The 27,813-nt window shown below is 40.4% G+C and overlaps 2 protein-coding genes across 2 annotated transcripts; one reads left to right on the top strand and one right to left on the bottom strand.

Moving 5' to 3' along the window:
- Window positions 1-259: 259 nt before the first annotated feature.
- plgrkt (plasminogen receptor, C-terminal lysine transmembrane protein) lies at window positions 260-8,961 on the bottom strand. The gene is made up of 5 exons (XM_079288985.1): window positions 8,827-8,961; window positions 8,486-8,584; window positions 2,997-3,127; window positions 1,804-1,913; window positions 260-1,453 (listed from the first exon to the last, which is right to left on the bottom strand). Exons 2-5 carry the CDS (start codon window positions 8,564-8,566, stop codon window positions 1,326-1,328), a joined length of 450 nt encoding a protein of 149 aa, XP_079145111.1. The 5' UTR covers window positions 8,567-8,584; window positions 8,827-8,961; the 3' UTR covers window positions 260-1,325.
- Window positions 8,962-12,046: 3,085 nt separating this feature from the next.
- LOC306792333 (uncharacterized protein) lies at window positions 12,047-19,450 on the top strand (the record flags this gene model as incomplete). Its single annotated transcript, XM_079289405.1, has 10 exons — window positions 12,047-12,148; window positions 13,122-13,182; window positions 13,331-13,587; window positions 13,726-13,822; window positions 14,131-14,397; window positions 15,337-15,447; window positions 16,700-16,768; window positions 17,701-17,751; window positions 18,104-18,230; window positions 18,973-19,450. Exons 1-10 carry the CDS (start codon window positions 12,131-12,133, stop codon window positions 19,448-19,450), a joined length of 1,536 nt encoding a protein of 511 aa, XP_079145531.1. The 5' UTR covers window positions 12,047-12,130.
- Window positions 19,451-27,813: the final 8,363 nt, after the last annotated feature.

Here is a 27,813-nt window from a genome sequence, read left to right as displayed (position 1 = left end):
CAATGACGTACATGCAGTTATTTCTTTATTGTAATCATATTAGGGGAATATTTCATTTTGAAGTGTGCACATTACTCATACACTAGTTTCAATTATGACTTTGAGACAAAAAAATGTGAAGGCATGTATGACGTCTTGTGCTGGGGAAGAAATTAAGACTAAGTACTTTTGGCTTTTACATGATATCGATGTAAAAACAAAGTTAGGTGTTTTCTACAAGTTAGTGGCTTGTCACAAAATATGGTCGTAGAAGAGAAAGTATTGGCAATATTTATTTTTATTGGATTTTCAAATATAGCTTCCATTATGATAAATGAAGAATGCATAAATATCTGCACCGTGTAATATTTTACATCCGCTGAACACAACTTGGATAATAAAACGGTGCAGCAATGCTCCAGCTTTGCGTTAAAGCACCGAAGCACTCATATTGGACCGTGGCAAATGAACTCTTTCAGAAACAATGACCAAAGGTTTAGTGACAGTTTGGAGGAATAACAATCTTCCGCTGTCATGACAAATGTCTGCAGTGTTGAATATCTCTTATATTAACATTTTGTTCACTCTGTACCTCTGTTTGTGAGCCGAACTAGAGATTAAAAAAAAAACGTGGATATTGCATTCCTATACACAAAGAGATTGTCAAGTTGTTTTTTGTTTGCTGAAACAACCTCAGACTTTGTAGAGGTGATGTTACTGTGACAGCGTTTTAAAGTCGTTCTGCCCTCTAGTGGTCAACGTCGCTTAATGCAGCTTTAATTAGCAACACGATTAACAAGCGAACACAATCTGTTGAGATGAACGCAGTGTCCCGATTCCATATTACACACTGAGGCTAAGCTGCTTTTTAGTGTGTGGTGAGTTCAAACTCGAAAAGTTACAAAAAGAACAGCTGAAATATTGGAAATATTAAAAAGCATTTACACACCATAGCATACAAGTAGAATGTATTCTGGATTTGGAAGACAGCATTCATTTTGAGTCCGTATACAATAATCTTGCGTGAATGACATTACAATGGTTGTATGTAATGATGCAAATATTCATGTTACAGATATATTCAATGCTATACTACAGTGCTGACAGTATATTACTAACTCAAGCATTTTGTTTGGCCACTTACGCACCTCAAATAACAACCACCACAAATTAATCATTTTTACATTCATTAATACTGAGGCTTATTTGACTCAAGGTCCATGATAAAAAAATTAGTGCAAACCATATAATGTCAAAAAGACAGTTGGCAGGTTTTCTTAAGCAAAAGCAGGAAGGGTGACTACGTCGGATGGACTTTTAGGATTGTGTCTCAAATAACCAACATGTCATTTCTCCAAGAAGGAGGCGAGGCTGCTTCCAGCGCGGCGGGCTTTCTCTATGCTATCGAAAGTTGGAGTCCCGTGAGGAAGGTCCAGGCGGCCATGTTCAGACGTCATAATACTCTCAGCCTCCCCTGAAAGTACAACGTGGGGGGGAAAAAACACAGTGTGGGATATTGTGGCAAATGTGCGTCTGTGAAAACAACTATTGTTGTCCTTCACGCTGCAGCAGTTGTGTTATGTTCTCCTTTTAATTAAGCCAGTGAATTTATTATGCATCAGCTAATTAACAGTAGTTATTACATTTTGTTGGTACCCCCCAAAGAGATTTGGGCAAAAGAGGTATAGACATAGATAAGCTTAAAGGCATTTTTGTTTAATAAACGTTGGTAATTGTGGAGAGTAGATCTTGAAAAGTAAAAGATAACCGACACGACTTTGCTTGTGTGTGGAAGTGACGATACTAATAACGACGTAGTCATACCTCTTACGCGATAAATAAGTGTCCCGTAGGCGCTGTCCATCTGGTAGGCCAATATAAAGCTGAGAGGGACGACGGGAACCAATAGGAATGGTTTCTTTCTTTTAAGGGCACTGAAGAAAAATGAGAAAGAAACAAAAAGATCAACTCAGTATCTCCCACTGTAATTATGTGATGAAAGGAGAAATAAAAGCACTCAGAGAACGCATACTTCCATTTTGGCTACACAATTATATTTAATTTCAGAAAATTGAATCCGATATTTTCATTACAATACACAGTAACACAGAGGGCCATTATGTTGACATTTTAAAATGTTTGTAATACCCAAATCCTGGGAATATAGAAGGATAAATTGTGGAAAATATCACGTGAATTAGACCTACAACCACGCATGAATGATTTGTCATGACACCACCTATAGGAGGCTTGTGATTTTTAGCAAGACTGTAAGAGCTGCACAGTTAAACTTTATGTGACGAACGTCCTACATGGAGCTGCACCAGTAAAGGCTACGAGACTGTGATGACTTTAATACTGACGTACAGCTGTCATACACGCAAGGGGTGGGAATCGCCAGAGATCTCGCGATACGATATTATCGCGGTACTTGGGTCACGATACGATATTATCGCGATACTTCGATAGTATCGCGATACTTTCACGATACTGCGATATTGTGATAACATATATTGCGATTTATTACTTTTTTCAACTTCTAATTATGTCCCCAAAGGAAAACGGTGTCAACATGTTTTATCTGAGTTCTTTCTCTGATGTCTCCATCTTTGTTTCGACCAACTTCCGACCAATCACGCACGCAGACCCGGCACCTCTGCTGACCTCACCAGAAAACAACTCAGCACCATCTAGTGGACTGAAAAAGCAATTGATTTGATTTTTTTTTTTTTTTTTTAATAGTTTATAGAATAAAAGATCGATACTTGGCGTCCGTGTATCGATATAATATCGCCGCGCTAAATATCGCGATACTATGCTGTATCGATTTCCCCCCCCAGCCCCAATACACGCTGGTGCAGGTTGTTCTCTCACTGTGCATCATGAGGTCCAGTTATTATTATTACTGGGTCTTTGTTTGTGTGTGTTAGAAACAAGAGATGGCCTCTGGGTGAAAGTTGATTTTAAGCCAAACACCTTTGAGCTGATCTCTAGGAGCAGTCGTGGAGTAGACTCACCCTATGGTGAGCCCAACTGTAGCCGCTGCGTAGAAAGCCCCAAAGTAATTGAGAAATTCTCTGGACCAGGCGACCTGCATAGCCATCTGTCTCTCCCTCATCTGGTTCTGCATCAGGATCTGACGCTCCAGCTACACACAGACACACACACACACACACACACACACACAGGAGAAAGGACAGAAAACATGTTACTTCAAGACTTCGAGGCAACGCAGCGAGTAACTGATAGAATGCTCTACCTGGTGAGCTGCATAACATTTTAGTTTAAGTTGTGTGTATCTGAAAGAATAACCCTGGATATTAAAGCAGGGAGACACACAGGCCGTCAGAGGGACAAAGAGTCAGATACACTGTGTCCATGCTGATGAACCTCAGTCTGATTATTATTTTGTCGGTTCCTGTTTGACGTTCACTCACATCGACATGTTTCCTGCGTTACAATAACTATTGAGCTGACTGAAGGACATCATTGCAAAAGCCTTCATCCCTTAACAACAGCAAATGTTTCAAAGATGAGCTTTTATTCCCACTTAAGGAGCGTGGCATTAGCTCAGTGATGACGCAAAGGTTAAGAAGACCCTCTATGAGTGGATGACTTCAATTACAACAGGTCGGAAAAGCAACATTTTGATCACCATACATGCAGGTACCAGAGGAGGATGAGCCATTTTCAAGCTCGGCTATGAGGTGCGGGAGCCTCTGAATGAACGAGTCAAGAGTTATTTTGGTCACGTTTTATGTAAATGCGTTTTAAGTTGTCGAGCAGGATAAATAAGGGTACGACTGATCAGCCAACACTCCCTCAGCGCCGGACAGTAAGCATGAGATATTGTGTTATATGAGTTATACGACAAATATAATTCATATAGCTACAATAATGGTTTAACATATCCTCTGGAATGACAATGCTTTGCCCAGATAGCCCAGTCTGCATCACTTTATACTGCCGTGTTAATTCAAAGGCCGAATCTAATAACAGAAACTGTAATAGCACTAATCAAACACCTTTGTTGGAGAACACATGACCAAATTCCTTTTCCTGCTGTGACCGTGTGAAGTGGGTTGACTAATACTAGTCAAGGAAAAGGAAAGGCTTAAAGTTCAGACTTAGAATTACAGCCTCGCCGTGTTGCAGTTGTTGCAGTTCATGCATGTCCTAAATGTCACAACTCCGCCAGGCGCTCGGCTGTCGCTCGGGAGGGTTCGGCTGTAATCACCGGGCCGAGACGTCACCGGCAGGTACAAACACTAGAAAGAGCCACTTCCATTAATGAAGCGCACACGACTCTTACATCGTATTGAACATGTTTGTGAAGCATGTTGTGACACGGATTGTGGAGAGTTGAATCAACATTTGTGAACAGCGACGGCATTTTAGTCAAACGCCACTCAGAAAGCACTAAACATACAATATATCGAGATATAATGACAGAGGTGTGTTTTTATGAGAGGGTTGTAGAGCAGAACTGATACAACTTTGGTTTTACCGAATGTCTACTGAGCCCAGATTAACTTGAACTCTTTTACATTGTATTTCATAAAAGGTGGCTAACATTCAATGTCTTCCCTTGTAACATTTCAGGATAGTTACAATCAATTATTCATATAGTGAAGCAGCCATCATAAGCGGAAAACACAGGTATGCACAGCTGTGTACTCCTGAGAAGTTGGGATGTACATTTGACTATTTAATTTTGTCATGAAATTTGGAAAACCCTTCGGGGACGATTACTGTCACCGAGCTCACTGCAAGTGATGCCTTCACCAGGAAGAAGGAGCCTCCAAACAGGGTGAGCGTGTTATACTCAGAAACTCTGGGTGGAGTAGTCCGTCTGTCAGTGCAATGGGAAACTACAGTGATGTGTAATGAAGGCTTCCTCGCGACATGCTTGAAAAGACTTCACCTCTCGCAAAGTCATCGTTTCTCTCATCTGGGCCACAAAACAGGAAGTAAACAAGAGCTCCTGGATGTCAGAAACATTTTATAAACTATCTGGAAACTACCTACTTCTTGAAAATCCTTTTCTCGCTTTAGTCTCCTGCTTGTACGTTTATTTTAAAGGAGGTGTAGAATATTCTAACGGAGATTAAAAAAAAGGAGTTGGAAAGAGATGGAAATGGTCTTTGTGGAGATGTAATCAGAGTAAATCTGCTTAATAAACTTGTCACATGATGCATTAAAGTGCAATGACTGCAAAAATGACTTCCCTTAACAGAAATTTGCTTGTGAATACAATTCTGTTATTAGAGCTGCAACAAACAATTACCTTCATCATCTATTAATCTGCCTATTTATATATTTTGACTCATCTTTTAGTCTATATGAAATATAAAATATGAATAATAAACAATGCCGACTCTCTCAAGCGGCCCAGACGAATGCATGTGAAGCGAGACTACAACCTCCACAGCCTGAGCACGGACGCCGACATTTAAACTGGAATGCTGCCGGACATTTAACGCATCTTTGGTGAACACTCCCAATCATAAACAAGCTCTATGCCATCCGGAAAACTCAACGTCCTTTCTGTTGCACCCCACCAACCAGCAGCCCGTCGTCCTCCATTGCTGCATCTGCTACTTCCCCACACTCACAGTCACCAACAGGAACAAACTCCTCCACACCACGGACACACACACGGCCAGTAAATCCACTTCCAACCTCACAGATGTGAACGCACCGGCCGCTCACATCCAGATTACTCAATATCTGACAGTAATTAGAGATCATCGAGATTTTCAAAGACAATTCGTGCTTTCTTTCCACATGACTGGAAATTGGATAAGATTTGAAAGTTTCCAATTGCTTTGGTGGCGATACCAAAATGATGTATAAACATGTTTCTCTATAAAACACCCATTCATTTATCATAAGAAGATAGATTTCTCAAATGTCAAATGTCTAAAATTGGCAACATTTTGATTGAATTAAATCAGGAAATATCTGGCCATAACAATGACCCTAAACATTCTGTCAGAGTCAAAATAAATAAATTCAGGGACTTTGTTTACTGAAATGCAGACGTGTCTAAACCCATGTATGATAAACAGAGTTACTCAACAAAAAGAAGAGTGTAGATTTGAAGGCAAGCTTGGAAAAGCAGTGGAGGAGACAGTGACCGGAAAGAGCGCTGATGGAAAAAGTGAAAGAAAGAAATGAGCCACAATGAGTTCACTCCTGAAAGGTGACGAGGTGAGAGCAGAGCTGAATCGTAAGCGTGGAAGCTCACTGACATTTTCTAAAAGGCCACAGTAGAAGCATTGACAGAGCGGGACAATAACCTGCAATGTGATCCACACGATCATCACAGTCTACATACTGGAAGAAGTAGATGTAACAGGAAAATAGAGACAGAAAGTAAGAAATACACAACAGACACACACACAAAGACATATTATGGCTATGGTGTTTAAAGGAACATTTAGGGAGATTAATATGCTGCTGTGGAATACACTATTCATAACAATGTTTTAGAGGCCGCTGTTTACACACAGCATGCACAATCGGCCAAAAGCTCTTTTTTTTGTAAACTTCTCAGCTGGCTGAGACAAAGCAGCCAGGAGGACAGAAGAATTCAGATCGTAGCACTTCTGATACAGCACCTTTACTCTGGCTCCAGGTATTATGATTATTATTAATTACCTACAAGGCACTTGATGACAGAAGCCTCAGTGTTGACTATCGTGGGCTTTCAGCTGTCCTCCAAAACCAAATTTAAAACTCCAGGATGTAATTGCAGTGACGACTTCCATACAAAAGGTGCGAAAATTGGTAATTTCACTATTTTCACCAGTTTTATTCTGTTTATTTTACTGCGTTTTTATAGTTACCTTCACCCGATTAGCCTTAATGTATTTGAGTTAACCTGTGTTCTACTGTACCACTTCATAACAAGGATTTTACTTTTAATGCATCTACTCTCTGTAAAGTACATCATTTTTTGTTTAAACAAACAACATTTGTTCATAATTAGTTTTATCTTAAAGTGAGGATTGCGGGGGTCAAACACCAGTGAAACAAAACCTCGTAGGGAGGCCGTATACCTCCCACCTGTTTCACACTCAAACCCACTCAAGACCCGTGACTGTGAATGTAAAGCACAACCCTATCATTTGCAGCCAAGACACCTATTAAATACGAAATGATCGAAAACATCACAGACGCCATCACACAGCTGCCATTTATCCTTCATTATATGCGTCACACAAACACACACACACACACGGCCACTAAATGTTCAAGTGAGGTTTAGGATAGACACTGTGAGTCAAACACAAAGCCCAAAGACTTTGACTCGTAGAAAGGAACAATTAACTTCGAATGATGAGACTTGAAAACACTGGAAAGCAATCATCTTTGACATCTTAATGCACATCTTGCTCCACAGATATTCTGAAATTGCCAGGGTCAATCTCATTCATTCAGCTGGGTGATGGAAAGATGAAATGTCCTTATTACAGACGGTAACATAAAATTTGACCATTAGAGACACGGAAGATTTTTGTATGACTGTTTTTGTTCTGCCAAATTCTGAAAGCTTGAATTAATCAACATCACAGACACATTTTAAATGTCTTGTTAATTTGTATTCAAAAGTAAAGCAGAGTGTGAATTATAAACAGGAAACTATCGACAGTAAGTTAAGTCAATGACACAATGCTTAACGTATTTAATATTGACTCGCGAGTCATCGTCACAACCCAAACGAGGGCTCTCTGAAACTCAATTTCCAAACCTTTGTCATCACTGAATAATAATAACAGTCATCCGCTACGCAACAAACCTGTTGGGTGTGAGTTGGATAATGTCATTGGTGTTATGACGGCCACACATCCCACCTGCTGCTGCTCGGCAGCTCACAGGCACGAATAAATCACCACAGATTGGCCCCAAAAAGAAGAAGAAGAAGAAAGTAAACAATCCTTTGTTTGAAATGAAATAATGAGCGCAATAAAACATGTGGGCTCTAAATTAGAAAATGCTGAGATTCTAACTGCAGCGTGTATCCCTGGGTTTGACACTGTGTGATGCAAGGAAAGAAAGACAGATATATAGAAAGATATTATTTAGGGTTTCACGTTGGCTGTTTAGTAACTATATCAAACATATTGTATTTTTGGAATATGCACAATATATGTGCAGCATCAATGGAATTGTAATCTTAAAGCTAGGTTTGGACACCGTTTTGACCCAATAGAAAGGTCCTCATTGAGTCAGTTGATATCATGCTTTAGTTGTGTGTTGCAAATTCCCCTCATCCTCAAAATCATAATTTATCAATTAGCCACACAGTGAGCATGATGAGGCTTCTGGGGGGCCTTGTGGGTCTGCAGCTGGGGGAGATATACAAATGAGGTACAATCCAAGCTACAGTAGATCAAACAGAACATGTGTCTCCATGTTCCTGTCACGTGGTTGCAGGTGCGTGACGTAAAACCACCTGTGCATGGCAAACTGCATCTTCTTAATCTGCACCTTCACTCACCTGCAGCCGCCCATTGTGGAGCATGAATTCTTGCTGCTTTTTAAAGTTTGCATCCATGGATTTGGACAGGAGAAACCCCATGGCGCCGTCACCGTCGACCTACGGGAACGAAACAATTAACGGCAGTCAGTGACTTTACCTGCTCGAGACGAGTAACTTCACGCTAACACCGTCTGACATCTGGTGCTAGCGATACGCAACGTTAGCAAACGACGTTCAACGTTACTTTCTGCGAGTTAAATTGACTAACGATATGTGCTACATTATACACAACACAGCTGCACACTCGCTTTTAACTTTGAAGGGTAGCTTGGTTAGCTGCAAATGAAAGCTGTACATACCTAGCTAGTGTAATTTGAAAGCGGCAGGCTAAATAAAGTCACTCGTAACAAAAGCAGGTCTGACGAGGTTTTCAAGGGCATGCCCCAATGAAAACAGAGCGTGAACACAGCAAACTTCCTGTCAGCCAAATGCCATCAGCGATATAAATAAAGACTGTACTTCCGGCCAAACTTTCAAAATAAAACACCAATATACCCACCAATCCTAAACAAGAATGATTACACAAGTTTTACCCTGCAAAGCATGTTCTTAAGAAATGTAAGAAAGATTTAGATGTATATTGTACCTTTTGCACAGCTCAAGCTAAAACTGTGCCTCATCTTTTTTTTGGCAACTCATAAGTTATGGGAAAATGTCAAAAAATGTATTAGAGATGTTTTGTGCAAAACAAATTCATTATTCTATGAAGATGTAATATTTGGATTCTTTAACAATGACAGAACATTTGAAGAAAGAGCGTATATCATAAATGTATCGATTATTTTTACCAAATTCTATGTTCATAACGTTCACAAGCCAAAGACCCATTTCTTGTGTTTTTTTACAAAGAGTTTGAAATGTATTTAAAAACCCTGAAATGCTGTACAAACAAGAAGACCATAAGAACAGTAATGGCATGCATTGCCTGTGATACATGTTTGTAATTACATAATCAGAGTTTGTGCCTTAGTGTCCCCTTTTTCTCTTTACATTATTTATTTAGGTTTTTCCTATTTTTTTATTCTCTGCGGTTGCACCCTTGGTTAGTTTAAATGTCTGTATTTTTGCCGTTTCTTACTGACAATTTGTGAAATTGTACATGTGCAATTGTTTAATAAAAACAAACAAACAAGAATGATGAACATGATGAAACAAGCATTTCCAAATGTCAAAACTAATATGATAGAGGCATTACAATGACTGTGTACCACCAAAATAAGTCATTGTAAGCTCACTATAAAGCAAAGGAATATAATGGTGATTTTTCATCAGGGACAAATCCCATTCGAGATTCAAAGGAATTCATCCCAACCAATTTATTAGCAGCTTCTGCTCTGAGTAAGTGGAAAATGTGGGTCTAGAAATATACAGACGAGTCCACACACAGTGCTCGAGAAGTATAGCGTTTGTCTACAGTCCATGGTCCCAGGGTAGCTGCAGTTGAATGAAAATGGCTCCCTCTGTTGGTGTTTGTGTTTGTGGGTCAAAGTCAAAAATGTATTATTTTACACTCAGTGGCTTGTAATGTATTTAGAGTAAATAATAAATAGGTTTTTACCACACGGTCATCATTAAAATAATACATGTCCCCCTACTTTAAAGTAACTTACGTTACTCTAAATTGAATAATGTTTAGTCCGTATGTATAATAGGCTATATCGTTTAGATAGATAGATAAATAGATAAGAATAGATGGATAGAAAAAAGTGTAAAATGTGTTATCTAAGATAAAGAAGACTTTTATTTAAATGTAATGACCAATAGGATCCAGCACCCAGCACACGATAAGTTAATGGATGAAAGGGTGGACTTTGCACAACAGGGGCCCTTAGAAGGTGAGAGGATACTACAATAACGTTGTGCAAGAGTTAACAACCCATGCTGCTTTTTGTTTTGTTCTGTATACCTCAGTGAACCAGGTCAAGCCACGCTATCTTTTTTTCAATAACGCAGGAACTCCTGGCCAACTTTCATCTTCCTGGACAAATAACACTTGCGTGTAAAAAATATAAAGCGTGTGCCAACATGTACATGTGGGAGCTAGTTGGCGAACTGATAGAAAGCCCACAAAGTGTACAGTCATATTGTACTCTAGATGGGACAGTGCAACCTCTGCCAGACATAGCAGGCGACGGTTTTGGATGCATGTCGCCTCATATGGGAATTCCACCTGGCTGGTATCTTAGTGGTGTATGGCAAAAAAAAAACACCTCCATTCAAATCAGCTTTCCCAAATGACGCATCTTGCCTTGTGTGAACATGTATCACTTTGTTGTCGGAAGCATCTGCAAATCAACACTGGCTGAAAATTAGTCGTGTGATATCATCAGTGGTGGAAAGAAACTAAGTATATTTACTCAAGTTCTGTGTCCAATTTTGTGGAACTTGTATTTTACTTGTGTATCTCCACTTTATACTTCTTCTACGTTACATTTCAGGGGCAAATTAGAACTTTATACTATACAGAACACATGGTGAGTTTATAAAATATGGTGCATCTGTACAGATTAAACAGTCTAAACAGTCTATAAAGCAATTGCAATTTTCTCCACCTCAACCAAATAGGCCTACAACATAATGGTAATCCAGTAATATAATATTTAATAATGTAATTCTGATAGGTGGCGTTCTGCTGCATAATAAGTACTTTTTCTTTGTGATACTTCAAGTACATTTTTGAGATATTGCATTGTAATTTGAAGTCCGTTTTTAAATGCTGAACTTTCACTTGTAACAGCATGTTGACATTACCTGGACAGGCAACAGTTTACTACAGTATCTAAATACTACCACATATTTTACCAAAGTTTTAACAGTTGCAATAAATGCTCAGCCTCACATCACTGACAACAATACCTGACACTGAACTGGCAACTGTTCCGCGGAATTAACTATTGCTTTACTGTACTGTACACGAGACGTCATAGAGAACCGTGAGAGGAAATGATGACACAGAGACGAATACAAAAAAAAAATCACACAGAGACAGAAACAAAGAGGGAAAACCACAGAACCACCGGTTCCAGATACATCCTGTCTGACTGACGAATTCTGCTTCATTTCATTTATAAACGTCGAAAACATAAAGTTGCTGTTCTTGCGTTGAGGCGCAACAAAAACACACACCTCTGCCAATAACGGCTGCGATTACCGTAAGCATTAGAGCTGTTTCATGACTTTATTTCAGGATAAGACAGATAAGATGTCGGCTGCTCCTTTCCCTTCCAGTAACTGCAGTGGTCTATTTCCGTGTATGTCAACGCACTTTCCTTGAACTAGTAACTAATAACATTGGTTAATCTTACAGCTACTTGTTTTTGATTTTGGGAAATGCAATGGTGTTTACGGTGTGCTTTCTTTCCGCGTTATTCACAATATGGGGACCAGGTGATACCAAGTGTTATTGTCAACAAGAAGCTTGAGCCCACAACGTAAACTCATTTAGCAGCGGTTTATGTCGGTCCGGATAATTGAATTCTAGATATTTGGGTCGCTGTTATTTTTGTGGGCGTGTCGGCATTTCCCACGTGGACGAGGACTCTTAAAAGTCACAGCACTAACCGCGGCAGATCAATCAGAGTTGAAGGAAGAAGGAAGCACCGGATGAAAAAAGAGCTGCAGGTAAGAATATATCATTGACTGATAAACAACTTTTCAACCTAAATAATAATTATAATAATGATACCACTACTACTACTATTACTACTACGACTATGATTATTATTATGTTCATTTTTGTTGTTATTAGCATTATGATCAATGTTATTGTTTTTATTATAATTATTATCATTGTTATTGTTGTTATTATTGTTATCATTCGTATTATTGTTATTATTATTATTATTACTATTGTTTTCATTTTCTATAATGACTTAATTATCTATCGAGTAATTCTTTTTATAATTAGCATCTATCTGTTTGTTTTCATAAATACACATTTGTGTTGTGTTTGAAATAGCTCTGTAGCCTGGAGGCCAATACATTTATATTAATTCTAGTAAATATGTTCACCACAGGCTTTTTGTAACAAGTGTACTAAGTGCGTAACCTAATAAATTATGCAGATAGTGAACCAAACAGCTGGCATAGTTTAATCATCATTGGCAGCTCACCCAAATTCAGGCACAACTGTTCTTCAGAACTACAGTTGTCATTTGACTTGACTTGACCTGACCTGGCACTGAAACAGACTTGACACTGAAACAGGATTTGTTAACATTGCCAGATACATTTTCTTGACAAAGTGAAAAACAGCTGTGTGTGTGTGTGTGCGTGTGTGTGTGTGAGTGAGTGAGTGTTGACACAGTTCCAGAGTCAGCCAACAGCATCCTTGATGCTATTCTTTATCAAGAATAAGGAAGTAATTAGCTGAGTCATGCTGATATTCGGATTAACATGTATTTCTGATCAACATGTGATGTATGTTTTGCTGTGTCTGTTGTTTGTCAAGCTTTAAAGAAGTGAACGAGTTCAAACTAGTTGTGGCTTTGGAATTCACATCTGGCCTTCTCCAGTAAAATGACTCATGTTTCTGAGTGACATGAACAAAAGATTTTAACATCAGTACATCTCCACTTTTGTTTCTTCCTTATAGGTCTCAATGGACTGGGCCCTAATTCTAGTTTTGCAAGTCATGTTTCAGCCATCTCTCTCAGGTGCGTAGTAAAAAGCAGTGGAGACATTAATGAATAAATAAGGACACAAATTGCATCTAGTGAGTTTTATTTAATGTTGATTATTGGTTCAGGGCTGTTTAGCAAATTTACATTAATCCTGACATTAATTTGCTTTATTTTCCTGCAGTGTTGTTCACTGTTGTGGCAGAGAAAACCATGTACGAGTCAAAGTTTGGAGGAGATGTCGTGATGGGCTGCATGTTTCAGCCTAAATTCTCAAATCCTCGTGCTTACCTGAAAGTGAACTGGCACTGGACAAGCCTCACCTCGGTTCGGGAAGTCTACCGTATGGATAACTGGGAGGAGCACTTGGCGTCCCAGGACTATCGGGGTAGAGTGAGGCTTCTCACTGAGGAGCTACAGCAAGGCTGGGCCAGGTTACAGGTCAGTACTTGCAGTGAGGTTATCTCCTTAATTTAACAGATTGTGTTTTAGTTAAACCTCTAGTTTATGAGGGCATAACATGTAGTATGGCCACAAGGACATCTAAGGACTCAATGTTCTTCTTCTGTCACCTAACAGATCTCGAGGCTCAGGATCAATGACTCTGGGACCTACCAGTGTTCGGTACAGACAGCAAGAGGAGCTGATTATAAAACAATAACTTTGTCCGTTGTAGGTGAGTACCGAGTCTGTGAAAGCCCAACAGTGTAACTTTTTAGGTCTTTAGACAAAGACTTTGTTCTGGTAATGCTCTTACTCATTGGCCACAGCGTGTGGTCATTTCTGGGCAGTCACACCATACCTCAGAATAAAAATGAAACTAAGACCATTATTACTCAATTTGGTAAAGAATGCTTTTGGCTGATTTGAACTTCCCTCAAGATCTTCCCCTTATCACTTGTAACATAGATCACTTGTAACATAATCTTAAGATTTTATCATAGTATTATTATTTTGTATTAATTACATGTTTCTCCCCTATAGCACCTTATAGCGCAGTGACTAAACACATTCAGAAGGCTGCAGAGGAGGATGAGATGCTGCTAACCTGCCAGTCTCGGGGGTACCCCGAGTCCTCTGTCACTTGGCAGGACGGCCACCTGCAAACACTCAATCCCGATACCACTGCTGTGTCAACTGCAGACCAGCTCTTCACAGTCACCAGTCAGATACGCGTCAGATCATCAGAAAAAAACAACTACACGTGTTTCTTTACACAAGATGGCAACTCTGCAACATTTCACATTCCAGGTATACATTTTTATTCCCTTTAAGACTTTCTTCCACGACAGGAACTTCAAATATTTCCCCAGAGAGAATATTCAAGCACAAAGGGTTTTTTTTTTATGTGTTGACCATTTCATTGCAACATCTCCAGGTCAAGCAAGGCCAGTGCACTTTCTTCCATCTCTGCAGTACCTTTACTTGTAACGCAGTATTGCTACACTGTGGTACTGCTACGTTTACTGAGAGCTGAGTACCTCTTCCACCACAGGAAATATATAACAATTTGCACACTTATCACTCTACTGCTGTTTCCTGTTATGTTCACATTTTCGTTTTTGATAGGAATGTATCTGCTGCCAACCCACACCAAATGTGATTACTATGCTATAACAAAGAGGAGATATACGAGCCCTGCAGCTCTCGCTCACAGGTTTCCAGAGTAACAACACTGGTTTTCAGTGAAGCTGGAGGAGGTGTTTGGGTTTGAGCTTTGATTCAGCAGCGTGTAGGAGTTCTATTACATGAGATGCTGTCATGTGTGGGAATGTGTGGCTTCTCTGTGTGCGTTTGTGTAGGCTGCTCATGTTTCTGCTTACACCGTATGCGTGCAAAGGATGATTTGCTCTTTTAGATAAAGTACTTTTGAAAGTATCAGCTTATTTTAATGCTAAATAAAGGAAAACAGCCTGTAAATTAAACAGCAAAAAGAAAAAAGGAGCAGAGCTCATCAAAAAAACAAGTACACAAGCGCGAGTCAGTTTAAAGTGTTGCCTTTCTTTTCGTCCCTAACCAGGAAGAGGAAGTTTGCAATGGCTTCGTATTTGAGTTCGGTTATTTCCATATTGGTCAAACATATTAAAAGCACGGGTATAACTCACTAAATGCCAACACTTGACCTGGCCCTGTCATTGTTAAAGTTTTGCTGCCAATGTTCACACCAATCCTTCTTCTCTCTTTTCACAGATGAAATTCCTGTTCTTCAAGTAAAAAACGATGCTCTCATCGTTGTGTTGAGCATAGGAGTGCTACTGGTTGTGATCATCATTGCAGTGCTCATATACAGACGACGAAAAGGTAACCAGTCACTCAATTCTTTATGTGTACAGCACATTACAGGGTTTACAACAACCACATCACACACAATACATAGAAGGCAGGTGTAGATTGGAGACAAAATATCCAAATTATAATACTCTGAGCTCCAATAAACATCAAATGGAAATGTGTGTTTGACGCTGGCATATGAGACAATGCACACCAGGCATGACAATGCATCACAACTCAACGTACAGCTATGGTGAAATATTAAAGGGACAAAGTGACAAATGGCAACAATACGACCGTCAGCTTACAAAGTGTGTCCTTCCTGTTTCCTTCCTGTGTCAAAGCCTTTGCAGCCTCGCTGTGTTTACTGTTTCATTTCAACTGAAAAGACAACGCAGGCTCCCATGCAGACGGTGCCTACATGTTGAGTCAAGTTATTTTTGCCACTGAAATGAGGAAGTATTTGAATATACATTTTAGATGTTAGATTGATCACCTTACTGTTCGCCATTTGGCTATGAGGACATTTTTTTACCAGCATGTGACTCACCTTGCATGTTTTCATGTCAGCATGACTCAGCTTTTTGGACCACATGTCACTTTGGAAACACCCAGGTCGTGATCGTTGGTGTGACAGGGGAATTTGATTATATTTGTTAATGTGTGGGTAGTTTTTCAGTACAGCCCATTTGTTATTTTTACAATCCCCCAAAACAAACACCTACATCATTTCAATAGTCGACGTATTAGACATTTCTCCATATATGAACGTGTGAACATGATAAGTGTTACTTTAGCTACAGGTCCGGAACCACACAGATGGTATTATTAAGACGCTATCAGGTCACAATTTCAAAATAGGTCATGGACACCATTAAAGTCTGAGTTACAAGTGTGTAGGTAAAACAATAAATGTACGTACAAGAGCATATAAAATACATAATAAATTGAAGGTTTACAAGAGAAAATACTGTATGAAAGTGAGAAACATGCAATAGCATAAATAAAAAGGTACGCATAAAACAAATTCAAATTCAAAACATTATAATACCACACAAATATGTATCACTGCTCAAACATTTAGAAAGCTAAGTTGATGCCTTTGAAACAAAGACTGTCCTGACTTATGTCAACATAATTGTACCAAGCTGCATGAATACAACTATTTGTATACAGTGCCAAACAAACTTCCACCCGTCCATCTCTTCATACTTCAATACATACAGCACACACATGCAGTACCAACACACTCACTGTTTTTTTACTTCTTTTTTTTCTACAGGCTCCAACGCTAACAGTACCAGGAACCTTTTGGTCGATGGGCGAGGCAGGTCTGCTTCTGCTGTTGTCTGTGAGTCTAAACAGTGCTGAACAATTCACTTCACACACACACACACACACACACACACACACACACACACACACACATACACACACACACACACACACACACACACACAACCATTCATGTAATGAATGCAACACACAATAAAGAATGTGTTACAGGCTTGTAATCAGAACAACCAAAGTAGCAGCCATGTTGTCAGCAGCAGTCACAGCCACGGAATAAATAAGTTAACTAGCCGAGTTATCTCAACACTGGCTGCAACTCACGCTGTGGTCACAACCGACGGCTGTAGCCAATACATATTTGAATACCTTAAATAATACAGCTGGACCTTCTTTCATGGATGAAAGGGGACACAAAATTTACTGCAAAGTAACGTAAAACTTATCGCCAGGGATACGTTTTTAGAAGGGCTTTTAAAGTCTAAAAGCTTTCTAATGCCCCATAAATGCTGTGCTGCTTGTGACCAGTGTGGACACCTTAACAAGCCAGCAAGCAATCATGAACTGTGCTTTCACAAGAAGAGCTCAAACTCAATTCACTGCATGTCTTCTTACAAGTTAAAATAACATCCACAGCAATAAAATAAGACCTATAATTCAAGTTGTACACGCAAAATGCCCAGTGAAGGTGGCTTGACTTTAATTTAATATAACTATTGAATAAATTACAATAAGTATTGACGGTGTGTGTTTGTTACATGGATTCAACACGTAGTCTCTGAAATACAGATGAGCAAAGATTCCCTTTTCTGTGAAGTTGTACATTACAATGTAAACTTTTAATTTTGCATTGGGATGTATGTGAGTGGCCTCGTAGAGTCACTGTAGCCACGGTTGAATTACTGACGAATTATTAACATTGACTGATTACTTCTGTCAATGTCACTCTCCTCTGTGTTATTGTTCTGACAAAAGCTTGTTTCTTTCCATCAGGCATTGAAAAAGATGAAGACAATGAGGAAGAGATAAGAGTGTTTAATGAAGGTAAGTGACTCCAACAACTGTAGTTTACATTGTTGTTTTTTTTCAGTTGATGTATGAAATTATTTTTTACAGTCACAATATCTTTATATACAATATTCAGTTCATAACCACATAACAAGCAGCAAAGTTCAGGGTCAAGTTAAGAAGACAAATTCATGAAGACAACTTCTTCCAGTTGTCTGTGATTATCCTACTGAACTACATTCATGTAAACATTTACTGTAAAACAATTTACTGTAAAAATATCAGCGTATATAATAGCATGCAAAGGAAACATCTCTACACTATTTCTTCCATTTCATGAAATGATGCGGACGTCATCACGATCAGGTCTGTTTTTTATTGTCTGCAGTTGCTACGGAGGAAAATCTGGGGGTGTTTCTGAGAGCCCACTATTGTGACTTCTCCTTCAGCCCAGAGGTGAGACATCACTGGGATGCTTTTGATGTGGAGGAACTGCCTCACAGGCTGCGAAACAAGTGAGTCATAAACACAACAATTTCCACTTAATAAGGTTGCACGACTTCTATGATCGCATTTCCAGTAAAAATCCAAAACCAAAAGTTTGATCTACCCCCTATTCTCTTCGATCAATGGGCTAGCTAGCTGGCTAACTGTTAGTTATCATGCTTATCTGTTCGTTAGCTGTCATTTGTGTTGATTTTGGCGGTTGATTTTGGCGGTTGATTTTGGTTGATTTCTGACCCGGTGGCACCGATGAAAAGCAGTTTGAATAAAAATATAGGAATAGCCAATGTTCTCGCTAATGGTCTCGTTTACCTTTGTTGATCACAGGGAGGCATCAGTACCAACATATTTGTGCTTTTATATCTCGTATCTTGTATCAGCCTGCAAACCATTCCTCTTTCCTGGAGCAGTTTATACTCCAACAGAGACGGCTTGAATAAAATCGATAGTGCAACACACATATTTACGATATATCTTCCTCCGTAATGGACTGCCAAGATGGCTCGATATTGGTCAACAGAGTTTACCAAAGGTCAATGTGAAAAATTTGGATTTACTTCACCAGTGTGAGCAAATCCACAGATGACAGCAATTCTATTGAAATTAATGGATTTTGTAAAATGTCATCGTTGTAAATGTGACAGGGCCTTAAGAACTGAAACTTTATATGTGGAGAACTCCAGTTAACTCAGCTGCTTTACTATTTGTTTGGGTTTGTGTCGTTTATAATCTTAATCCTGCTTGTTTTTTCAGTGAGGGCCAGCCTGTGAATCTTCAAGCTTTACTCCCAGAAGCAGGAGAGACACTTTTCCTTGAGGGACCCCCAGGAAGCGGGAAGACAACCGTAGCCCACATCCTGGTCTCTTGTTGGACTGAGGGGTCCACACATGCCCTCTCGAACCTCCTCGATCTCAGCACCCTTCCACTTCTCTTCTATGTCGACGGCGGCAAAGTGAAGGGTGACCTGTTGCAGGAAATAACAATTCAACTCTCTCTCACGGAAAAGATATCCACGGAGGATGAGCTGAGGACGGCGTTAACCAGGTCCGGGGAGGCTCTGCTGCTGTTGGATGGGTATAGAGAAGGGAACCAATTTTTCGATGAGTCCTTGAGGAAGTTTCTAAGGGAAAAAGGAGGATGCAGGGTGTTGGTCACGGCCTGCCCGGGACACTGCCCCACACTCAAGGACACGGTTGAGACAGAGAGGGTGCTGCAGCTCCAAACAGTATGATATATGGTCACAAATGGCTGTGACTAACAAAGACATGAAGCACTTTTTACATGTTAAACAAACATGTGTGGTTAGATTTTGTATATGCTGCAAAATGTGTTGATTTCAATATGTGCTGTAAATGCAAGTCATTTTCATTAAAAATATTCCATGTACCAATGCTTTTAAAGTTATTGTTTTTAAGCGAGTACATCATTTACCCCTACAGGAGAAACTCTACGGCACAGTCGGTAATCCACCTTAGTTTTGTTTGTGCTTTTCATGAAACTCCTGAAAGTGGTTTCAGCGACGCCATCAAACTCTCTGTTTCCGATCTGATAGTTCAAACACTAAACTAATGATTGCAGTCGTTTCTGTTCTGTTCTGTGTCAGTCCACGAGAACCAGAAAGGTCCTTATGAGGGTCATTTGCTATAGTTTGAAAGCAAAGCAGGAACTTTTTCTATGCGCCGCTCGTGAAAAGGGAAGTGACTTCATGAGTGTTCCTGGCAAGACAGCTTGCTGATTCCAGTAATATTGGATTACAAACGCTTTTTCTTTCATTTCTGTGTGTCCGTTCTGCAGTAATTGGAGCATCTTACCGTATGTCACAATAGTAAGGAGTAACTCCCGATTTGATTCCGACATGTTTTGCTGTGGTGTTATGTTTGACTCAGTTTTCACCCACGCTTATTCTATTGCACTGGTTCTCTCCAACAACTGCAATGTCAGCTTTCAGGTATCTGTTTAGAGAGGAACCTTTACTGAATGCCTGACTGTGTGTTTTTTGACTGCAGTCAGCAGTGATCAGCATGTTGTTCTTTCCATTGTCTCACTCATCAAAACATTACGAACTCAGTTTAAATCAGAAAACCAGTAACTGAGCTGCACTAATCTATATTTCAAGCACAGCACTGGGTCAAACGATGAAAGGCTTTGCTCGTAGTGATGAATCCAATTCTGCAATTCCTTTCAGCTCTGTCCCGAGCAGCTCAGCTTCTATGATCATCATTCCTGCAGGAGTTGGTACTGAGCTAAAAGGAGATCGAGTATTGGACGTACATTCATTGCGTGGCCACTGAACTTCTGTAAATATCATTATTTACCGTACGTTAGAAAAAAGTCCTTCATACTTTGTTTGCCAGACTTAAAAAAACAGTGAGATTCCCCTGCAAAGAGGAAGAGAAGGCTCAGGTCATACAACTGATCATACTCGTGATTAGAAAATGAATATAAAGTGTTGATATGTAGGGGTATTGTGATGTATTCTTCTACAATAAATAATTATTACACCTGAAAAGAAAACGACCCACAAATATACACATGATCATGTTTTCAGAGCTTTGTTTTCAAAAGTGGAGGATTTGCCTCCGTCAGCTGCTTTTTGGTTATTTATGGACAACTTCCTCCTACTAATACTCGAGCACTGCATGAAGCTGCTTGTGCATTGTTTTGTTCACCCTGACATTTGCTGCATACCTCCCAATATATCCTTTATTCTGCAATCACAGCTGTGATGAATACATCGTCTGACCTTCGTGTTTATTCACGTGAACTGGTGGAAATTAAATGAACAGACACTCTGGGAAGACTTTGTCAGTTGTTTACATGAAGAGGAACAGAAACCGTCTCATAAAAGAGTAATCGTATAAAATAGCCTACTTTACATTCCAGTGTAATGTTTAGACTGGAAGTTACTGCCCGATTATGTTTCATAACAGCTTCTCTCTTGGCTTGAATCAATACATTGTCATTCTAAAACACAAAAACATTTGTCATTATATTGCACCATAATCACAGCTATTTTAACATGATCACAAATGTTATAGGGCTTCGTTAATTCAGGCACAATCTCTTGGTACTGTACATTCTGCAGATTTGAGGATTACAGTAAGAAATCTGAATCATGGGAAATGCCAAATGTGTTGAGACATTTTGGAAATGAAGACAGTTTGGAATATCCTGGCAGACGGAAGAGAAGCGGTTTATGATGCAAGAGTGGTTTGGCAAGCATCTCCAGACGTTTACGCTTTAGTTCACCAACCAATTGAATTAATAACAGCCGCTGTTCTCTGTCAATGAGAAAACAGCCACATATACGCTTTTTGTGGGCGTGTTTGCTGTTAAAAAGATTCATTTTATTCGTCTCATTTTCAATCGGCAAACAAACTTTTGCATTTAACATGTCCTGTGATGAAATCATGAATGAGTAGTTAGTATATATTTTGTTGTTTTCTTACTGAATACATTTAAGCACGATATTTCTTCCATTGCAACAAAGAGTGGTGAAGTTTCCCTTCCTGCCTGCATCATAGTTTCACTAGATGGTGCCATCCTCCTTTCCATGCAGCCCCAGACTGAGAGCTGAACAAGGTGTCTGATCTCAGCGGATTATGAATCCATGGAATTATGTTTTCTTTATTTAATTTAAGGGTCACAGGGGAAGTAATTCAGACACAAAACAAACAAAAAGCTGGTATTTGATAAAAGGGAAGGTTGTTTAGAGGCAACTGTGTCTCTCTTTGGTATCTTTTCTTCTATTTCACTGTCTAGGATTTAATATCTTATTATAATTTATTTGAATGTCTATTTTATTCATTCCTATCCTATCGTACATCCAACATTGTTAGCTCTCAGTCAGGTTCAGTTGTTATGTGTGTGCTTGTCTGAATATATCCAACTCTTTTACAGGAGTGTCCTGCATGGCCAAGCAGCACATGAACATTTGAGTGAAGCTTTCAACGCTTTTCTTTTCAAACTCTTTAGTCTCCCACTTAAAGATCATTCTCTTTCAGGCCGAGGAAAATGTATCAATTAACTATTCTGTACCCCAAAAAAAAAACTGCTTCGTCCAGCTGTCCAAGACATTCTCATCATTCAATCTGAGAAAAATGCTTCCCCCTGAAACTCAACACCCCGACTTAGCTATACCCCATCACCCACTCCTACCTCCCAGCAGCACCACACACACACACACACACACACACACACACACATGCACACACACACACACACACACCACACACTCAAAATGAGAGTTAACCCCATCAAAAAGGACAGTCTCCGACAGGCAAGGCCCCCATTTCCTCCTTCAACGTCAACCTCGGCGGCGGTTTCATCATTTGGTAATTAATATTCTCGGGAAGAAGAGAGCATCGGGAAACAATTATTCAATAATGTATGGATGTAAATGCATGTGTGTGCACGCACAAATGCATATATATCACCGTGACCGACTCTTTCTCTCCTCCAAGATCAAGTCACTCTCATACATGGAACACAACTGGAGTGAATGTAATGGATGTGCTCGATGGAGGGTGAAAGCTTGCATGCTATAAATACATGTAAAGAACTCCTAAATGCCGTGTTGTTACATGTACTACACAGTACATCTGTACTGTACAGATACAGTAAGAAGTAAGTGCATATACATATATTATTTAAGTGCAAAAGCAGACAAATTGGTCAATTTCCTATTTCTCTGCTCAAAATTGGCTTAGATAGATTTCAAGGTAGCTTTGTGGTTAGATCCCCATTGCAGATAAGTCACAGGTTTGATCCCCACAACAGCTTTATATCCCACTAAAATGGCACTAAACCCACACATACTAAGCCACTAAAGCGCTAAAAAAAAAGCATAAATGTAAGTATAATCTAATTCCAGATGATTTTTTTCTTCACCACAGAGTACGGTGGCGAGGAGGATGGGGCATGACGGGGTGGCGATGTGTTGATCGCCAAAAGGATGCCACGCTTGTTGTTGTCATTGGAGTCCAACACACGACTCCAGTCTGCATCCATATAGTCTCCGCCGGCTCTGGACAAGTCTGTCTGGTAATTGGGATCAGATGAGTGGCAGCGAAAGCGAGGCGACCTGGGGTTCTCCGGGACCCACGCTAACCTGGAAGCATTTATTTTATGGAAAAGATGTTTAGTTAAAGTGCAGCGCTGCAGCCCAGCCCCTCTAATGACTCTCCAGCTCTCTTGCCTGGGCCTGGAGACAGAGCCCTGTGATGGATATGACTGGTGAAACAGGGACACACACACACACACACACACACATGCTTCCATCACCGTGCACTGTGATGGATATGACTGGTGAAAGCTCTGAACATTGCTTCCTGAGTCCTTCACTTCCTTCCTCCCAGGCCTCGGTCAGCCAAGCTGAGCCGGGTTTCACTAGACTCGGGCCGGGTTGGATTGCAGATTAACTGGCTTCCTGTCCAATCCGTTGGCTGCGTTCATCTGCTTTCCTAACGGTCACTTTTATTTATGAGCAAGCGGTGACGTTATTGAGGATGAATGAGTCTCTTCAGGATGGATGAGATCCTAGAGGGGGTTGTGGATTTGCAGAGGGGCATTCTTGTTTCGAAGGGTATTGTGGAAAGAATTTAAGAAGGCTATTAACGATGACTCAATAACCAAAAACAATAGGTCTGTATGTCTATGTATACGTGCATGCTTTTCCTGACATTCAACGGCCTCCCCCCCCCCCCTCGTCATTTGTGCAGTGTATTTTTCTCTTCTGCAGCACATTGCAGCTGGAGTTTCTTGATGCGGTTATTGCGCTGCAAAAAATCTCCATATGACCAAGTCATTTTTGTCTATTATTGAGCCCTGAAAGTCTTATTTTATGAGTACAATTATTCTGCCAGTGTGGGGAGATATCCCAGTACAAATAAACCAAAAATTATATTTTTTCTTGGTTCTAGTGCAGCCATCTGCCTAATTCTGCCTTGTTCCAATAAACTCACTTGGATTTGTATTGGAAACAATTAAAACGAATCCCTCTGCAATCGCAGATTTTAAAAAAAAGATACTTTCACTGTATGAAAACATGACTTTCTACCTGAATAAAAGAAAGACAAAAAGAGATCTTTGCAAGGGCGAACGGTGATTTTATTTCTTGCTTCTGAATCAACTTCACTAAAACTAATATTATGAATAATGTTTTTTAACAACAAAAAGTAAGGATATTATTTTCTGAAAATACTGCACAGATGTAGATTCTATGTAAAAACATGTATGTAAAAAGAGCATGCCAGATTCTCTCACTGTTCTGCCTTTTTTTTCCTCCAAATAATTTGGCTGAGAACTTCCGTATTTAAGTTCTGAGACGCAGAGATATATTTGTAAATTGGGTCCATTGTCATATCCTTCACCATCCCATCACTGCAGGGCTCCAGCACCACCCACCCCAAACCTCTCATCCTCCGCCCTCCCTCCCTCCCTCCCTCCCTCCCTCCTGCTGGCAGCCCTTGATTACACTTGTCTCCTGGGGGAAGGTTTAAACTCCTCAGAGATAGTAATATCGAGGGCACTACTGGCTAGTCACTTCAGATCAGGACGGGGGGAGGAAATGGCGACGGACATAAAGCTAAATATATAATTCCTCCCATGCCGGTAATCACGATGTCCAGACGATTTGAATTGACAGTTTAACCACTTTAGACTGAGGAACGCTTTGTTCACATTTGAGCAGCAGGAGGTGTGTGTGCTGGAGCGTCTGGTTGCTCCCGACGATGGTCGGGGAGCCTCCTCGTGGGGTGTAGAGGCTACCCAAAGGGGCCCGTGTGGTCCGCTCTAAATGCACGTTTGGGGGGAAAAGAGCCCACGTTCCACCGAGTTAAAATGGCTCGCAGACCAGACAGGAGCAATTCTGTGAATGACTGACGTGCCAAGAGCTCCGGAAGGAAACACTCTCAGCGCCCGGTATTAGTTCACCTGATTATTAGGATATCCAGCTTCCTCCTAAAATGGGCGCCATTTCCCTGTTAGAGGCAGTAAGAGCACCCACCTGGATTAGGCCTGAACGTGGTCTGCGTTACACCAGGCGCAACAAGGCCTCATGCCACACAGCTCAACCAATTACATCTATAAATATGAATAGGCTAATCTGCACATATTCTTTTCCTGTGAGCCTGTTACCACATCCCCGAAAGGGTCAGAGATACTCTTACGAACATCAAATCCATTAAAAATGCGTCTTCAATTTGCATATGCCGAGATTGTCGCTCCAGACAAGGCTCTCTCGATGTCTCCCCCCCATCATCACCCCGCAAGAGGAGAGTGCATTTCGTATTCACGCGCTGATTGGATCCTTGATGAGATCTTCAGGGTGGCTTCACTCACTCTTACACTCCAGAGATGATGAGAAGAGGGAGAGGTGTGTGTGTGTGTGTGTGTGTGTGTGTGTGTGTGTGTGTGTGTGTGTGTGTGTGTGTGTGTGTGTGTGTGTGTGTGTGTGGCGTGTGTGTGTGTGTGTGTGTGTTCTGTCCAATTCGGTCTACGCTGAAGTGGTCGGCTCAGTTGCCGCCCGGCTCCGCAGCCTCCTCAGCGGTTCAGCTGCTGCAGGAGCACCGCGGCTTGAAGTTCAGAGTGTAATCACAGGCGGCACAAAGGGAAGACAGAACAGAGAGGAATCATATATATATAAATATATTTATACATTATCTTTCTTCTTCCATACACACAGTGGTGGCTATACGATATATGATGTAGGTCTTTTTGGAAAACTAGTATTAGACCATGATATATCGAGCTTCTCTTAAAAGACATGAATAATGCAACACAGAAATCTGCATGAAAAGTAGAGGAACTGAGAAGTAGAACAATGCTCAGAGGGGAAGAATGAAGTAAAATGGAGGGACTGAGATTGAGAGCAACACTCGAGGGATTTTCATTATTTTTCCAATTCGAGTTTAAATTGTACTATTCCATGACTGTATCTGATATTTGTGCTTTCCGGAAAGAGGGATGAAATTGAATTAAGTAAGTGCTTTGCGACACTCGTATTCAAAAATTCCCATTTGATGATTTAAAGTGAGACGATGCAACTTTTGAAAGAAGGAATCATTCAAGAATTCTTCCTCTTACAAATGAAAACCTGAATTCATAAGAATGTCGTTCACTCTGGAGTTTTGCTGCTTCAGCCTCACTTGGTCTGGTATATGACCTGTACTAATTTAGCAAACTTTAGTTCTATTTTGCCTTGTACCATTACTGATAATGGACTCTTCTACTGGTGCCATGGCTATATTACATTTTAGTCATAAAAACGTAACCGTTACAGTCGTCTTTGCGGCTGATAAGCAAGAGTTGCTAAGTATTGCTTTAATATATTTGAACATCACATTTGCATTTCTGTCCTGCAAGAGTCAGACATGAGTGTTTTTTTTGGTAGAAATACAACTTTATAAAGAGCTTGTTGTGAGTAAAAGCTGTACTTTGTAACTGGTTATCTTTCCTTAAATGCACCAGCAACATATAGAAGGCTGAACCAACCAATCAAACAATTACTGAGCTAATTCAGACTTCTATATTTTTGTGAGGAATCGCCAAAGGACGCACCAGAACTTCCACAAAGACAAACCTCTATTGCTTTCGCAATAGCACAAAGCGCGCACACACACAGTGGAAAGGCGGTGCTAGTAGGAGTAGTAAACATCTGAAAGGAACAGGGTAATTCACTTGATAAATGTCAACCAAAATGAAGCTATCAGCTGAAAGCAATTTCCTTGTGCTCGCCTGTGTTCTGCGCCAGGGACTTGGGAGATTTTCACCCCTCCATCGATCATGAAGCCTCTGTTTTAGGCCAAGGTACACAATGCCCTCAAATTGCTGACATATGGACCCAGAATCACCACAAAAACCTGCCATTTCCACCCCACCCCTCCTCTGTCCCGACTCAGCCACTCCTCCGCTAAACTCTTGTTTATCCAACGACTCTGTTCTGTTTAGGCCATTAAAGCGAAGCCGTCCAGGGAGACGGAGGGCCAAGGCAAATGTCACAACGCCACAATGTGTAGCGCGCCACTAAGCGCTGCTGCTACCACCAAAACACCAAAGACGACAAAAACCCACCAAGGAATCTGCATCGTCACGATTCCCCAATTCATGTTGTCCATTTAAGAGGTCGGACAGCATTCGGACTGAGATTGAATTGGTAGTTGCCAGTGTTGCAGCGCTGTAATCACCAAACGACTGTGTGGTTGTAAGAGCAAGTGTGTGGGCAAACTTTTTAAATGAAACCTGTCTGACAAGTAGCAGAGGAAGCATGAAAAAACATGATAAAGAGTAAGACACCGACCACATAACCTCGTAAAGCCTCTGGCTGGTGTAAACAGCCGATAGATGAAAGCACAGCCATGTGTGTGTGTGTAGCTCAGTATGTTTCCCATTCATACATTTCTTGTTATTGATCCACTTCGAACAACGACTACAATTCTTGACCGTGGCTGTAAAAATGCAGCTGTTGAAAGACAGAGAGGGCCAAGTGCACAACATTAAAAGCCTCTTTCCCTAATGGGCAATTGTGGTGCCAGCAGTCAGGACCTGGAGGTCTGTACACAGGAAAAGTCCATTATCACTCTGACTAATGGAGGA

The sequence above is a fragment of the Melanostigma gelatinosum genome, assembly GCF_949748355.1.
Source record: "Melanostigma gelatinosum genome assembly, chromosome: 18".
Classification (NCBI taxonomy): Eukaryota; Metazoa; Chordata; class Actinopteri; order Perciformes; family Zoarcidae; genus Melanostigma; species Melanostigma gelatinosum.
Note: the sequence above shows the minus strand (reverse complement) of the source record. Positions and strands in the feature narration are given on the sequence as shown.

Excerpts from the sequence above, each read along its gene's own strand:
- plgrkt (XM_079288985.1), bottom strand. The coding sequence starts at position 8,566 with ATGGGGTTTCTCCTGTCCAAATCCATGGATGCAAACTTTAAAAAGCAG. Across the intron at positions 1,914-2,996 it reads ACAGTTGGGCTCACCATAGG|TGCCCTTAAAAGAAAGAAAC; the intron begins GTGAGTCTACTC and ends ATTTTTCTTCAG. Across the intron at positions 1,454-1,803 it reads ACTTATTTATCGCGTAAGAG|GGGAGGCTGAGAGTATTATG; the intron begins GTATGACTACGT and ends TTGTACTTTCAG.